The sequence below is a fragment of the Lytechinus variegatus genome, chromosome 11, assembly GCF_018143015.1.
Source record: "Lytechinus variegatus isolate NC3 chromosome 11, Lvar_3.0, whole genome shotgun sequence".
Taxonomy (NCBI): domain Eukaryota; kingdom Metazoa; phylum Echinodermata; class Echinoidea; order Temnopleuroida; family Toxopneustidae; genus Lytechinus; species Lytechinus variegatus.
In genome coordinates this window covers 9,134,580-9,146,615 of record NC_054750.1, presented here as the reverse complement: position 1 = coordinate 9,146,615, position 12,036 = coordinate 9,134,580, and the positions used below count along the sequence as shown (strand labels likewise).

The 12,036-nt window shown below is 36.8% G+C and overlaps 1 protein-coding gene across 1 annotated transcript in view; it reads left to right on the top strand.

Moving 5' to 3' along the window:
• The window catches only part of LOC121423838, a 31,550-nt gene that overhangs the window by 17,799 nt on the left and 1,715 nt on the right, over positions 1-12,036 (top strand). The window contains exons 10-16 of the mRNA XM_041619345.1: positions 608-763; positions 1,281-1,373; positions 1,757-1,849; positions 5,676-5,745; positions 5,968-7,386; positions 7,920-8,094; positions 10,121-10,187. Coding sequence (XP_041475279.1) covers positions 608-763; positions 1,281-1,373; positions 1,757-1,849; positions 5,676-5,745; positions 5,968-7,386; positions 7,920-8,094; positions 10,121-10,187 — 2,073 coding nt within the window. The remainder of the gene's footprint in view (positions 1-607; positions 764-1,280; positions 1,374-1,756; positions 1,850-5,675; positions 5,746-5,967; positions 7,387-7,919; positions 8,095-10,120; positions 10,188-12,036) is intronic.

The following is a 12,036-nucleotide window of genomic DNA, read 5'->3' as shown; positions in this document are numbered from 1 at the left end:
TTATTTTCCTATGTATTCTATTGTTTTCTAAATTTCTTATGTATTTCTTTGTTTTTTTACTTTTTGTTTTTAATTGTTTTTTCAATGGAAATTGTTGGGGAATTTATTTTGACCATAAAAAAGATAAAATTGATTGATTTTAAGCAGTAAAAGTAAAAATAATGATACATTTATGAATTTTGGCTATGAACACTATTTGCATTGGATTTGTACACAAATTCACGTTTTTGAGTAATTTGGGGTCTGCATGCACTTATGATATGTTGCGTAATTTTGGAACCGCGTACCCGGGGGTCACAATTTTAGTCTCAAAAGTTGCGCGAGACTTGAAAGTCAAATGTCAGCGAGCAACGCGGTCAAAAAATGTTGCGCGGCGGATTTATCGCGAAAAATGTCGAGGGGGGAGGGCTGAATCAGCCCCCCAGTCTTTTTAGGGTTAAGCATTATACCATAAAAACAAATATCATGGATGCAAAGTCCACTTTTTAAGCAGTTCATGTGCAAGCGTATTTAGTTTATAATTTCAATCAATTATTTCATTATTTTCTTTGACAAGCCAACGGTTTTGAAGGAGAAATGTCATCTCTTACATTGTTTTTTAATACAGTATTTGAATGAGCTAATGACGGCTTGCAGTGCCTTTGACCAGGTCAGAGGGGAAGCTGACATCAGTCATACCTTCACCTCGGGTTTTCCACATCTGAGTGGCTATACTGCTTTCTTAGTCCAGACGCTCACAAAGATTTTAAAGCATCTTACTCAGGTACACTGTTAAAACTATTTACTAGTTGTTGCAGCAAATTATGATTTCATGAGAAATTTTAAAACAAAAATCATGTTAATATTTATAGCTTTCTGTGATGAAATCCTGGCTGAAAACCAACTACATTGAAAGACACACTAAAAGTGCATGAGGGACAACATTTTGTTGTTTCGAAAAAGACTTTCCTCTTGCTGAAATGCTATGTTTATTTTGTAAATTTCTCATTCCCAAATTTGGTACATATTTTGTTTTTTATACATACTTAAACATGATAAATTACATAACTGGTACGTAACTGTTATGCTTTAAACACTTGGGAGCTCAAATCCTTTTTGAGTGATGAACATTTCACTTTGGCTCAAAGTCACTTGAAAGTGCATAACCACTGGAGAGTAAGGGTTTAATTGTAAGTTGACATTACCCTAGTTTTGCCTCCATGTGCTGCTCTCAACGCCCAGTGTACGCACAGAAAGTGATCCTACCAGATAACCCATCATGTATCTTTAATCCTTTCTAGAGTGAAGCCAATCTTGAACAAGAGAGGGCAGCAAAACAAAGACTGGAACAGGAGACTGCTCAACAGAGAAAACTCATTGATGCCATGACTGTTGTAAGTCCACTTTAATTTGTACAACTACACATTTTTACTTATTCTATTCAGGTGAAATAATATTTCCCCAAATTCATGGATAATTACCATGTGGTAGATGAGTGCCCTTGTTAAAAGGGTTGTAAAGAAGAGAAGATGAGAGTCATGATGGGTTGGGGAGATGAGAGAAGGCTGGCTTTAGTTGGTGAGTAGAGTTGTAGAGTAGGGGGTAAAGACAATATCTTGGGCAGCTTGACTTTTTTCTTGTTAGTTTATAAGTAGCTTTCCATGGAAGGCACTTTCTTTCATATATAACTAACAGTGTGATCAAGTGGTCCCAAAATATTTTATTTCAGCAAAGTTACCTGAATTTGATTTTGTTCATTTATTCTTTCATTGTACAGGACATGATGCAATCACAAGAACTAAATATGAAGATCCAAGCAGAAGCAAGAAAACACATCAATCAGATGGAACAGAGACTGCAGATTGTAGAGGTAAACTGTCATACAAAGGGGATATCTTCTGTAGAAGACACCTTACTGACAGGATTACACAGCACTTTTGATGGTGCATTCAATTACACATTACATTTCGTTTTTGATTACACATTTGATTACATATTTGATTATATATTTGATTATATATTTGATTACACATTTAATTATTTGATTATGCAATTAATTACACATTTGATTACTCCTTTGATGACATATTTTGTTCAACATTTCATTGCACATTTGATCACACCTTTTATTACACATTTCATTACACATTTTATTACATATTTCTTTACACATTTGATTACATATTTGATTACACTTTTGATGACACATTTGACTCTATTTTGTGATCTAAGAGGATAATGAGGTGTTTCAAGAGACTTACGCACAATAGATAATCAAGTACATGTCCCAAAATCATGCATAATTGGCATTTGTGAGAACACAAATCAACTACCAACTTGCGTTTTCATGTAGGACTTTATATTGGAACCTATATTGAATTTTCTTACAGCAGCTCCATAAGCCTGAAAGTTTGTAAATTGTTTCAAAGTGGTCTTGTAAAAAATGCTTATATCTGGCCATGATCTGTGTTGACAGAAATTCCAACAATTATACAAATTGTAGTGTGACATCATCAGTTTTTGTTGTAATTTAGTTGTTTTTGATACCATATTTCTGTTGAGCATGGTGAAATACTTCCACAACCCAATTTTGGTGGAAATTGGTCAATCGGTCTGTGGGGCCTTAATCCTAATTCTCCCGGGGGGGGGGGGGGCATAATGGCCCCCCCCTCGACAATTTTCGCGATATATCTGTTGCACAAAATTTTTTGACTTTGCCGCTCACTGACTTTTTACTTTCAAGTCTCGCGCAAATTTTGAGACCAAATTTGTGATGCCCAGGTACGCGGTTACGACATTGTGCAACATTATGTAAGTGCATGTCAGACCCAAAATTGCTCAAAAACGTGATTTCATGCACAAATCCAATGCTGTCAGATCTTGGGACTGAAATTCCCAGTCTGGTAATAGATTTGGTTCTGCTTGAAACGAAAGTAGTTACCACTTGCAATAATCACACAATCATTCAATATCTATATGTAACATAAATTTAATTCAGAACGACCAGCTCTATAAATGTACATATAGTTAAAGAAATTGAATAATCAGAATTAAATCATGAATCACATGCATATCAACATAACATCAAACTGTATTCAGCAGTTAACATCAGCATGAATTAACCTATACTGAATATGTTGCAATATGTATCTAATGAGAGTGATTTATTTATATTTAATCAAGGCCTAATAATTTGGCATCCAAACGTGACAATATTTTTGGTTATTAATTCCACCAATTAAGTTTCATCAAACGAGGGTTTATACTTGGATGAATACCTACACTGGACCGTAGTATATCTAATCTGGTTATAATTTATATAGTTCAGAATAAGGGCCCCTTCGACATCGTCAATGACTATCGTTGGTCCGATGAATATAGTCGTCTAAGAGCGAACTGCGGTGGCTTCGACGACGCGAAGTAAAGCGAGCGAACTCTCGACGAAAAGCCAGTCCAGATTCGCGGACGAAATGATGAGGGCTGAGAGCCACAGTATGAAGATTGCTACGATGAATCACAAGTCACAAACTCTGAGTTCAAGGATGAAGTACGAGCCCAGCTCGTCCCTAAAGAGAGTAAATAAATAACCATCTCCTAATAGACAAGGTCCAGTAATAACACTATAAATGTTCACAAGTCAGTTACGATATACTAGCTTGAATTCACTGAACTACTTACGGAAAATAATGTAAAAACAAACTACGGTATCTTTTATCCCTAAATAGCAAAAGGAAATCTCTCTTCTCCTAGAAGTATACTTCTCAGTTCAATGAATATTTACATCAACTATATCATATACAACATCAATAAACTGATCCTGGCTATTACTCTTGTTCAGTTCACAAGCCATATATCACATAACTATCAGTTTAAAATATATGGGAATCGTCATTGTCATTGAGCGTATAAACCAACTATTCTTCCATAATAAAATGTCTACTTTAATAACATTTAATTACTTCATGTTTAGTTGGTTTCTCCTTGGTTTGATTTCACAAAGTTTTCATTTATGAAATATGATTTACTATACAATACAACAAAGCATTTAATATTCTTTGCACTTTAGTGTTCAATACTCCAACATTATCATAAGCAAAATAATTACTGAATTTCTGTTTTCTTTGAAAACACTAAGTTTTGCTTTTAATTACAATAATTAATTATACCAATAAAATAGTGAACTTACAGTTCTTTGGAACAGTCGTGCCTGGTGAGATGAGGGCAGATGTGGTGGCTTTACCTGGCCTGTGCTGCCTGGATCCAGCCTGCCAACGATGGGGATTAAGACTCCGCTGTGCCTGCACTACACAGCCTGCAACATACACCCAAAGTAATGGCCTACGAGAACCACACCCTCACACTCCGAGTTAAGACCAAATGTGGAAGGGTCTTCCTCTCCCGAGAATCAAACGATTTCTGATTTGCTTTTACTCAAACACCACTCCATCTTGACTCTCACAAAGACAAAGTCATTAACATTCTCAATATTCCTCTGCTTTACTCTTCCACGCTGAACATATCCAATTAAAACTACTTAACTATCCAAGCTTTAATTTCACCTATTCAAAACTCCCATCTCAAACATTCTCAACAGTCTTTTCCTCTCATACATAAAAACAAACATCTATAGAATTTTAGAGCCCCATTGAACTTAACTAAATATATCAAGTTAAATGACCCAATGCTCATGACCTAAGCTTGTCAAGAAGTCAAAGTAAAATTCTAATCCTTACACCCCAGCGGGTTTGATCACTTACTTAAAGATACAGTTGATTGACTCTGGGACTATGACAAGAGTCAACCACCCAAATTCCTTTTATTATATACAAGCTGAATGGTTACTAGGGGTTAACACTAAATAGACTTACAGTCGCATTGTGACAAATGCAAATTGTCTATTTAGCCAAAATTCATATCATTATTTTTACTTTTACTGATTAAACTTAATTAATTTTGCCTTGTTAATGATCAGAATTAAGTCTGGAACGATTTCTATCGAAAAAACAATAAAAAAACAAAAAGGAAAAAAAGGAAATACATAAGAAACTTAAAAAAACCCAATAAAATACATAAGAAATCGGTCTTGGTACCAGAATTTGTTTTCGTTCACATTGTTAAGAATGCTATAAAGAATATTTTCACCAAAAAATTGCATTCTATCTCTAGGAGCTTTATTTAGTGAATCAGAGCAAAAAGTATGATTTCATGAATAAATTAGCATAATTAATTCATATTAAATAAAAATATATGAATTCAGTGAAATTTACCCATGCAACTGCGTAGATTACATCATTCTCTACGATTATGCAAATTTTCGTTGTGATCGCGCAATCCGCGGCTGAGATCTTACGGGGGGGGGGGCCCATACTAATGCCCCCCCCCTCCCGGGAATGACAAGAATAAAAATACCTTGGGAGATTTAGGGTAAAGATATGACCTCATGAATACATAATTTTCCCCTTTGAAGTTAATGCATTATTAATTTGGTATAAAACATGTGATGTCATCATTTTGATACTTAATACATAATGGAATCATGGTCTTGAGGGTCATTCAATAATTTCAACCGCAGAACAAAAAAGGGACAGTGAGAGAGGGAATCTTAGGAAAATCTATAACAGGTATAGGTGCACTTTTTTCTGGGATATTATGGAGTATAATATATTACCTCTGTCTTTTTTAATTTCTCTTTTCAGCATTTGCTGGCTAACAGAGAGTTTTTAGAAGAGAAGGTTGAGCCTTGTGAGACTGCAAACCAGAAGGAAGGTATGCTTTACAGATCAGGTCCTTTGAATTTTATTTTCACTCCCTGATTAATGCATAGGTCCCATAATCTTTTTTTTTTTACAACCAGTTAGTAAATAACCTTATTGATGAATTTTCCTAATGGATATTTATATGCTTCATGTTACTTGTTGATGTTACCAGAAATAAATTATTTCATTTTGTTTGTGAATTTGAACCAATTTGCTTCTTCTTTCCATGTAGCCCTCGGTTCTCGTCCAACCCAGCCATCAAAATCAGCGTCTACCATGGCTACTGCTCATTCAGAAGCAATACGTTCAAGTGACATCAAACAAGATCAACAAACTGACCCTCATCCTGGACCTACGCAAATTACTACTTCGGCCTCAGGCTCTTTACCAGCCGTGTCCCTTGTAGAATCTACGCTGCCGACAAGGACAAGTTCAGGACAGACAATAGTGACAGGACAGCCTGGAGATCAATCTAGTACCTCCCAAGTACAGTCTACAGCAGTCAGCTCATTCATCACCTCCAGAAATAATACTACTGCAGGTAATGCAAACCAGGACGCTACTGGACACCAGGACACTGGTGGTCATCAAGTACCTCAGTTAAGCCAGCACACAGTGGAGAAATTGATGTCAACTCGACCTGGGCAAGAGAGAGATGATGTTCATTTTTCAGGGAATCTCAGAAGCATTCAAACCAACGTTCCAATTGGTATTCAGAATAGTGGATTATTCCAATCTGGTGATGGCGAGAGAGCTATGCACAGACCAAGTAGCAAATCAGGGTTTAGTATATCATCAATGCCTTCTAGTGTGCAGAAAGGTACTAATTTGACATCACAGGGGAGTAGACTGGGTCCCTTCGGTAGCTCAAGACAGCAAGAATCTTCAGACTTTCATCTCCGTCCTATCCAGCCTGCAATGCTCCTGTCACCACCCAGGCAGAAGGATAGGAGAGATTTCATCAAACCACCTGGCTATCAGTCTCAACTTGCTAAAGGTGCTCCTCATGTACTCACCCATGGTGGTATATCCAATCCTACATCTACGCTAAGTGGTGGTGTAAAGGGATCCACCTTCCAGCCTCAAGCAGTGTTCTTAGGCACGAGATCGAAATTTTCAGGGGACCCGAGTCTTGATGTGAACAGAAATGATTTTGTTAACCCATCAGGATATCCTCCAAGGGAGCCTCTACTCAACAACTATACCTCTGATCCTGATGGTCTCAGGGAAGGTGTGTCTCCGACCTTATCTGTGGGCAGTTCATCTACGCGATACCTCTCTCTTCCTGGCATTCCTGGTGAAACCAATATGATCAAGAACATTCTACATCATGGCAACACCAACCCATCTCTTCTGCAACCGGACAGGCCAGGACCGAACGGGCAAGATCAACAGCAACACCAACCCTTGAGGAACGTTCATCCAATGACGATGGATACTGTCTATGAAGCATCCCTTGATGGATCAGTAGAGCCAGCTGGAAGGGAGGATACATCTGTTGATATGAATGAGAAGATAGCATCACTGTCTAGACAGAGGGTTGAAGCTCAGGCCAGACTTGAACATCTCAAGGATATGTATGGTGGGGAGGAAAGACCTACCACCAGTGGACGAGAAGCTACGGAAAATAAGATCCCTACCAAACCTACAGGTCAGTGGATTCTCAGTAGATATGAATTTCAAATTGGTATTTATTCATTCCTTATTGTATTATCATTGGTGGTATCAAATAAGTACCAATGATAACAAGGTGTACCAACACTAAAATTCTGGCAATACATTTATTGAAAAAATTTTGTGTTTATAATTGGGATATTCCAAAATTCCAATCAAGTAGCTTTGATAGGCAGAAACTGGTCGCATAAATCTCTAAAATAAATCATTTTTCATCAGTAGGGGATGATTGAATAATTGAATGTTCTAGCTTTACTTATGGATTTAGTCAACACCTTTCATTCAGCATAAGGGAAACCTGTAGAGGCCTTTGCTTCCTTGAGAAACCTTAATCACAAGGATGCCAGTTTTCAGGCAAAAGCCTGAATTCAGGCTCTGACAATTTATTTTCAGGCCATATTTTTAGCATTTTTGTGTACAAAATATTGTATTCTAGGTGATTTTCAGGCCCTCTGATCAATTCCAACTGGCATCCCTATAATCATAGCCACTACATATTATATCCATTAGGTGTGTTGATTGGAGCTTCACCTCCTGTTTCACCAATATCAAGAGAGCCACCATCACAGAGACCATTGCCTACAGGGACATCCCGTAATGCATCAGCAGGGAGGACAATCCATGTATCCATGCCAAAGCTAAGTGAGCTGGAAATATCTGCAACAAGTACTCCTGCTTCCAAGAGGTAAGGACTTCACTGGTTTCAGGTTCAATTGGGAGGACGAGGTGCAAGGTATTGAACAATCAGTTGCAAATCTATTTGGGGTCCCTGAGCCAATCTAATGCCTAGCAATTGATTGCGAATTCTCATTTTATTGTTGATGCCTCTTGATTGGGCGATGTTCTTCTTGAAAAAGGTAGTGTGTACTGATTTGCTGCAACAAAACCTGATTAATCAAATGTAAAATAGATTTTCTGGCAAACCCCCATTTCTATTTCATTATGAGAAAGTATGTAGAGTCCATATTAAATATTTCAATTTTTGCCTTGCATGTATAGCAGATCGAGACTATAGGCGCCATATTTCCGACGGCGGCGTCAACATCAAATCTTAACCTTTTAACCTAAGGTTAAGTTTTTGAAATGTCATCATAACTTAGAAAGTATATGGATCTAGTTCTTAAAACTTGGACATTAGGGTTATCAAGTATTAATGAACATCCTGCCTGAGTTTGAGGTCACATGACCAAGGTCAAAGATCAATTATAGGGTCAAAGAACTCAGACCATATTGGAGGAATCTACATCAAAATCTTAACTGAAGGACAAGTTTTTGAAATGTCATCATGACTTGAAAGTATATGGACATAGTTAAATTAAACTTGGACATAAGGGTAATCAAGTATTACTGAACAATTGAGTTTCAGGTCACATGACCAAGGTCAAAGGTCATTTAGGGTCAATGAACTTGTATAATGTTGGGGGAATAAAAACAAATTCTTAACCAAGGTTAAGTTTTTGAAATGTCATGACTCTGAAAGTACATTTAATCATGAAACTTCTACATACAAGTAATCAAGCATCAGTTAACATCCTGTGAGTTTCAGGTCCCATGACCAAGGTCAATGAACTTTGGCCATGTTGGGGGTATTTATTGAATTGCCATCATAACTCAGCAGTATTTCATGATTTCACATAATTAGCTTATGTAAATACACCAGGGCTCCTTAACACAAAGGTTAGTGGTTAATCACTAATTTGAACAAACGATTCTGATTGGTTCCTGGTCAGTCTCCTGAGCAAAATGCGCATGAAACGATGATCTTGATAGGTCATTTTATTTAGTGATTAATGGCTGAACTTCTGTTACGGGGCCCTGGGCCAGTATTCCATAAACAAGATAAGCTTTTTGCCTAAGTTTGAGCAATTTGTCTTTAATAGGATTTTGCTTGTTTCAGAAATCTTCCAGATATTCTATAAAATTAAAGACATTTGTCTCGAGTCAGACAATATGGCTAAGCCATAGTCTCAAATTCTATGATGTCATGAGAAACTTTATATTGTCACGCAACTTTTGTTTACGCAACGTAACAGCTGCTCTACGGTAATGTGTTTTAAATCGCAACATAACAAATATTAAGATAGAGTCTGAGAGAAAAGTAAGTTAAATTTCACTGAAGGAGAGAAAATTACGCTAATAGCAGAAATAAGACAGAGGGAAGAGATCTTGAGACCCAAGCTTAATTCACCTATCACGTTTCAGGATAAAGAAAAGGCATGGGCAGAGATTGCCTTGAAACTAAAACAATTATGACAACGCACAACTGTCTTAAAGTTAGGGCAACATTCTTAGCCATGTTGTATTTATGGAATACAGACTCTGCATTTTTAAGAAGAGTTACTTAGCCTATATCTGTCTAAGTTGCGCAAAAACTCTTGGACAAATTCTAAGACAGAATTCTTAGTCCATTCTTTATGGAATACGTGTTTTGGCGAAGAATTTTTTCTTAGACAGAAAATAAGACAAAATGCTTAAATTTTTCAATTTAAGCTTGCTTCATGGAATATGGGACCAGATCAGGATCTACTATGATGTGATGACAATTGACTTTGGATTTACAGACTTTCCCAAAGAAATCACTGTTGCTGCAACTACTTTCCTTTATCTTTAATTTCCTTCTGAAAATAAGAATGTGAATAGATTTTCTTATACAGTTTTTTTTCATATTTTATGAAGATCACATGTTGATATTTTGTGTTCTATATCCACAGGACATCAACTGGAAGCAGTGGTCCTTCACCAGGCATCAACCAAAATGACTGGAAAACACCTCTCAAGGTAGGGATTATTTGTCTCCATCTCTTACTTTTCACTCTAACTGCTTTTCTATCTCTTGTATTTACTCTTGCTATATTCTTGTTCTGTCGACTCCATGCAATAATGGCCCCCCTTCTGATCTTGGTCGCCATGCTTGCGATCGTGCCAAAATTTGGCATGCATATTCTTTGCCATAGGCCAGTATAAAAAAGAAAAGAAATTCTGAGAATAATTATTTTTTATTTATTATGAATAAAATATGCAAATTTATTCGTGAAAAATATCATTTGCAAATTTAACACCCAATTTCACTTCAAATTTTCTTCTTTTTTCAGATGTCATGTATTTTTTGTTATTAGAATTTCATATGTATTTTTCTGTTTTTTAATCTTTTTTTCAATGGAAATTAATTATTACAGACCATGTAACAACTAAATAAAACCCTAAATTTATCAAGCAGACTAATTAGAATGAAAAATAATCACCCTGTTATGAATTTCATCACCCATAGACTTTGTATAAATATGAGCCATCTTCGGCATAACATCGTCTTCTAATAAGTCACATGGCATCATGATGCTATAGCCATATGTTACGAATTTGGTCTCAAAAGTTGCCACACGACTTTAAAGAAAAAATTCAAGAAAATTTGCGGCGCAATTTTTTTGTCTTTCAGAAATATCGTGCAAAGCATTGAGTAGGGGCTGTCATGGCCTCCCACCGTCCTTTTAGGGTTAAGGCCACCGCACACCTTACACCTGATTTTGGAATTAAACGTAATAAAATTTGATCTAATTTTGAGACATGGAACATCTTATTGTGTTAAGTTTGAAATTATCTTACAAATACCTATGTTCAAATCTATGACAAAGAATAAAGGCAAATTTAAAATCTAAGCATAATGACATCATAGCAAACACACGATTGGCTACAATTTGAAGCCAATTTGGCTTTTATTTTCAAAATAAATGCTTGCAATCATCCAAAATTGTTATATTCCTTTTCTTACAGCTAATTGAAGCTCCAATAAAGGTACAATTTTCATTCACATTTTCAGAAAAAGAGCTAAGTGCGATTCGTTACAAAATCAGATCGTTGACCAATGGTAAGGAGTGCGATGCCAATAGAAACAATGTTTTATTATGGTTTGATGCACAGCCAGATTTTTTGGCCCCCCCCAGGTCCCCCCTCGAGATCTCGGGCTGTCAATCACACCGTAAATTTGCATGGAGGTTGTCTGGGCATAATCTACAAATTTCTATATGAATTTATTTCATGCAAATTGCGATTAATTGATAATAGTAATTTATATGCTACTACTAGTATGCAAAATCCTGCTTTTTCATCCAACTCCCTAAATAAAACTCCAAATGACCTAATTTTTGTCTCACCTGCGAAGCAAAGTGAGACTATAGGCGCCGCTTTTCCGACGGCGGCGGCGATGGCGGCGGCGGCGGCGGCGGCGGCGGCGGCGGCGGCGGCGGCGGCGGCGGCGGCGGCGGCGTCAACATCAAATCTTAACCTGAGGTTAAGTTTTTGAAATGACGTCATAACTTAGAAAGTATATGGACCTAGTTAATAAAACTTGGCCATAAGGTTAATCAAGTATTACTGAACATCCTATTAGAGTTTCATGTCACATGACCAAGGTCAAAGGTCATTTAGGGTCAATGAACTTAGACCATGTTGGAGGGATCAACATCGAAATCTTAACCCGAGGTTAAGTTTTTGAAATGTCATCATAACTTAGAAAATATATGGACCTAGTTCATGAAACTTGGACATAAGGTTAATCAAGTATCACTGAACATCCTGCACGAGTTTCACGTCACATGACCAAGGTCAAAGGTCATTTAGGGTCAATGAACTT